The sequence below is a fragment of the Micropterus dolomieu genome, unplaced genomic scaffold, assembly GCF_021292245.1.
Source record: "Micropterus dolomieu isolate WLL.071019.BEF.003 ecotype Adirondacks unplaced genomic scaffold, ASM2129224v1 contig_10011, whole genome shotgun sequence".
Lineage (NCBI taxonomy): Eukaryota > Metazoa > Chordata > Actinopteri > Centrarchiformes > Centrarchidae > Micropterus > Micropterus dolomieu.
This window is the reverse complement of record NW_025738997.1, coordinates 1-2,854: the sequence shown is the minus strand read 5'-3', so window position 1 is coordinate 2,854 and position 2,854 is coordinate 1. Positions and strand designations below refer to the sequence as shown.

The 2,854-nt window shown below is 41.6% G+C and overlaps 1 protein-coding gene across 1 annotated transcript; it reads left to right on the top strand.

Annotated features, from left to right (window-relative positions):
- Nucleotides 1-597: 597 nt before the first annotated feature.
- LOC123965525 lies at nt 598-2,831 on the top strand. Its single transcript, XM_046042024.1, has 6 exons — nt 598-745; nt 827-997; nt 1,074-1,170; nt 1,256-1,464; nt 2,383-2,533; nt 2,600-2,831. The coding sequence occupies exons 2-6, from the start codon at nt 860-862 to the stop codon at nt 2,827-2,829; spliced, it is 825 nt and encodes a 274-aa protein (XP_045897980.1). The 5' UTR covers nt 598-745; nt 827-859; the 3' UTR covers nt 2,830-2,831.
- The last annotated feature ends 23 nt before the right edge of the window (nt 2,832-2,854 follow it).

Here is a 2,854-nt window from a genome sequence, read left to right as displayed (position 1 = left end):
GCAATCGAGGGAAAGATGAATGCGGCCAAGTACAGGGATATCCTGGACGAAAACCTTTTCCAGAGTGCTCTGGACCTCAGACTGGGCCGAAGGTTTACCTTCCAACAAGACAATGACCCTAAGCACACCGCTAAAATAACGAAGGAGTGGCTTCACAACAACTCCGTGGCTGTTCTTGAATGGCCCAGCCAGAGCCCTGACTTAAACCCAAGTGAGCATCTCTGGAGAGACCTGAAAATGGCTGTCCACCAACGTTTACCATCCAACCTGACAGAACTGGAGAGGATCTGCAAGGAGGAATGGCAGAGGATACCCAAATCCAGATGTGAAAAACTTGTTGCATCTTTCCCAAAACGACTCATGGCTGTATTAGATCAAAAGGGTGCTTCTACTAAATACTGAGCAAAGGGTCTGAATACTTATGACCATGTGATACTTCAGTTTTTCTTTTTTAATAAATTGGCAAAAATTTCTACATTTCTGTTTTTTTCTGTCAAGATGGGGTGCTGAGTGTACATTACTGAGAAATAAAATGAACTTTTTTGATTTTTGGAAAATGGCTGCAATGAAACAAAGAGTGAAAAATTTAAAGGGGTCTGAATACTTTCCATACCCACTGTACTTGGATTATTACTAATGGAAGAGTTTCAGATGTTGACTAATTATTTCTTTCCAGGTGTCTGTGAGGAGTGAAGTCACCTGCACATCTGGGACAAAGACCGATGACTGGAATGCTCTCAAACTTGTACGTCTCACATCACTGAAAGAATCTTTCACTTAGTGAGGTCAAGTTTTTAAAAAGAAAAGACTTTATATCTCTTTCCAGGCACATAGCTCCACCACTTCAGATTGGCAGGTGATGTTTCAGAGGGCGGAGGAGCAGTTACCGCCCGTAAAACTCTCTGAAGCTCACAAGCAGGGTTACATGTTCAACTTCACAGATGGAAGGCTGGTATTTCGTACACCATATGGACAACCTGGCTCACTTAGCACTAAGGTAAACCACTAACAGACCATGTCTGTTTTTAAAGCGTTATGTCCAAAGCAGGTATGCATTTTGAGTGTCTCTCCAGGTGAATGGTGTTCCAGTAGAGGTGGTCCATGCAACTCTGTTCTCCAGACAAAGATGGGTCGTCCTCATAGTCGACCTGGTGGCTGCTTGCTCCGTGGGTCAGTACAACAATCTCTACTTTGCTGTGGTTAGCATTTAACTAAAAGGTTTACAGTTCAAGCTGCAATATTCATCTTTTTACAGATGAAGGATCATTTGACGACCGCGGCTACATGGTGTGGGAGACTCCTGATGCACTGTACCCAGGTCTTCACAGCACAAAACTCAACATTGGACTCAATGGTGAACTGATGGAGCAGCTTGTTGCAGAGGAGAGAGGCTACAATTTGAAGAAGCGCAACACCACACTGCAGATCAGCATTCCCTATAATGCAAAAGGGGGATACAGGAAGGTCAGACGCTACAGACCTAAATGATGTATTTCAAAGTAGATGCTCACTAGTCTTGGTAGACTGAGTTTGAAGTTATCATCAGACCCATTCGTGGTCCACAATTTGGACAAACATGCCCAGATAATCTGTCAGTGTAAAATAATTTGGAAATTGTCTACAAATTAAGAATTGAAAAAGTCTGCAAGACTTTCAAAGCTTTCGTAAACGTCACTGAATGCTTGATGCCAGATGTGACATTTTCCAGAAGAAAATCTTCTGATGTGGAGTTTGAAATTTGCACTGCAGTTTCTGACATGTTGTGATTGTTATTGTTTTTATGATATAGACAAGCCAATGTGAGTTTTGCAGATTGTAGCATGTGATGTCTCAAGTTACAAGAAGAGCATTTTGCCACATTTCCTGTTTAAAACTGGATGTCGTGAGCAAAGCACAGGGATGGATCACTAACATGTGGGTCAATAAGTATGGTGCAGCATAATATAACACCAAATTATGCTTTAACTGGAAACCACATAAAATGGTTTGTTAGACCAGCTATACTTAGACACTATTATATACACACACTAGAAACCAAATGGCTAATTGGACAACAAAGGCTGTAATAGATGTTACTATACTGTAAACTCAAGTGAGTCTCATATTTAACCCTAAACTACTATTCATATATTATATAATATTAAAGCTTTACTGGTGTAATGAAGGTTAATGAACAGTAAATGGTACAGAACAGTTCAGCGTCTCTGAAGCAACAGACTCAAGCCAACTGCAGTACATTTGTTTGTTATACGTTTTTTTTTTTTTTTTTTTAAAGAACGTTACTGCTAGTTTTGGTATGACTTGGTACAAAGTGTGTCTTATTAGTGTACCATTTTAAAAAGTGGGACCATTGTATCTTCACAAAATGTATATCTGTTGCAGAGCTTTGTGTCTGGCAACCTCTACGAGTTTTATGTCTTTGATTTGTACTTGGAGCAAATCTCAGTGGATGAGGATCAAGTAGAGACCAGACTTCGCTTCCACAGGACACTGGCCACTCCCCTACTGCCACACCCTGTTTTCACTGCAAACCGTAAGTCTTAGGACAAGACATTGGCCAAGTTGCTGCAACCATAATCTGAATGGCTTCTCGTTTCAGGAACGGTTCTTGAGGAGCGCACCTTCACGATCTACCTCGGCGACGTCCCTGAAGACGTTGAGTTGGCAGCTGTTAATTTGAATGGACAAGAACCTACAGTTCCCTTTACAAATGAGAGCAGCCGCGCCATCACAAATGTTGTTTATCCCAACAACACTCATGGCTACACCCTGAAGGTGCCTTTTGATGACCCTGATGTCATACAGCAGGTAAAGATCTTTCTGAAGTAGGCTGGCTTTTGGCTTTTGCTCCTTG

Coding starts and splice junctions, on each gene's coding strand:
- LOC123965525 (XM_046042024.1), top strand. CDS start 860: ATGTTTCAGAGGGCGGAGGAGCAGTTACCGCCCGTAAAACTCTCTGAA. Junction 1,171..1,255: donor GGTGGCTGCTTGCTCCGTGG/GTCAGTACAACA, acceptor ATCTTTTTACAG/ATGAAGGATCATTTGACGAC. Junction 2,534..2,599: donor CCCTGTTTTCACTGCAAACC/GTAAGTCTTAGG, acceptor TTCTCGTTTCAG/GAACGGTTCTTGAGGAGCGC.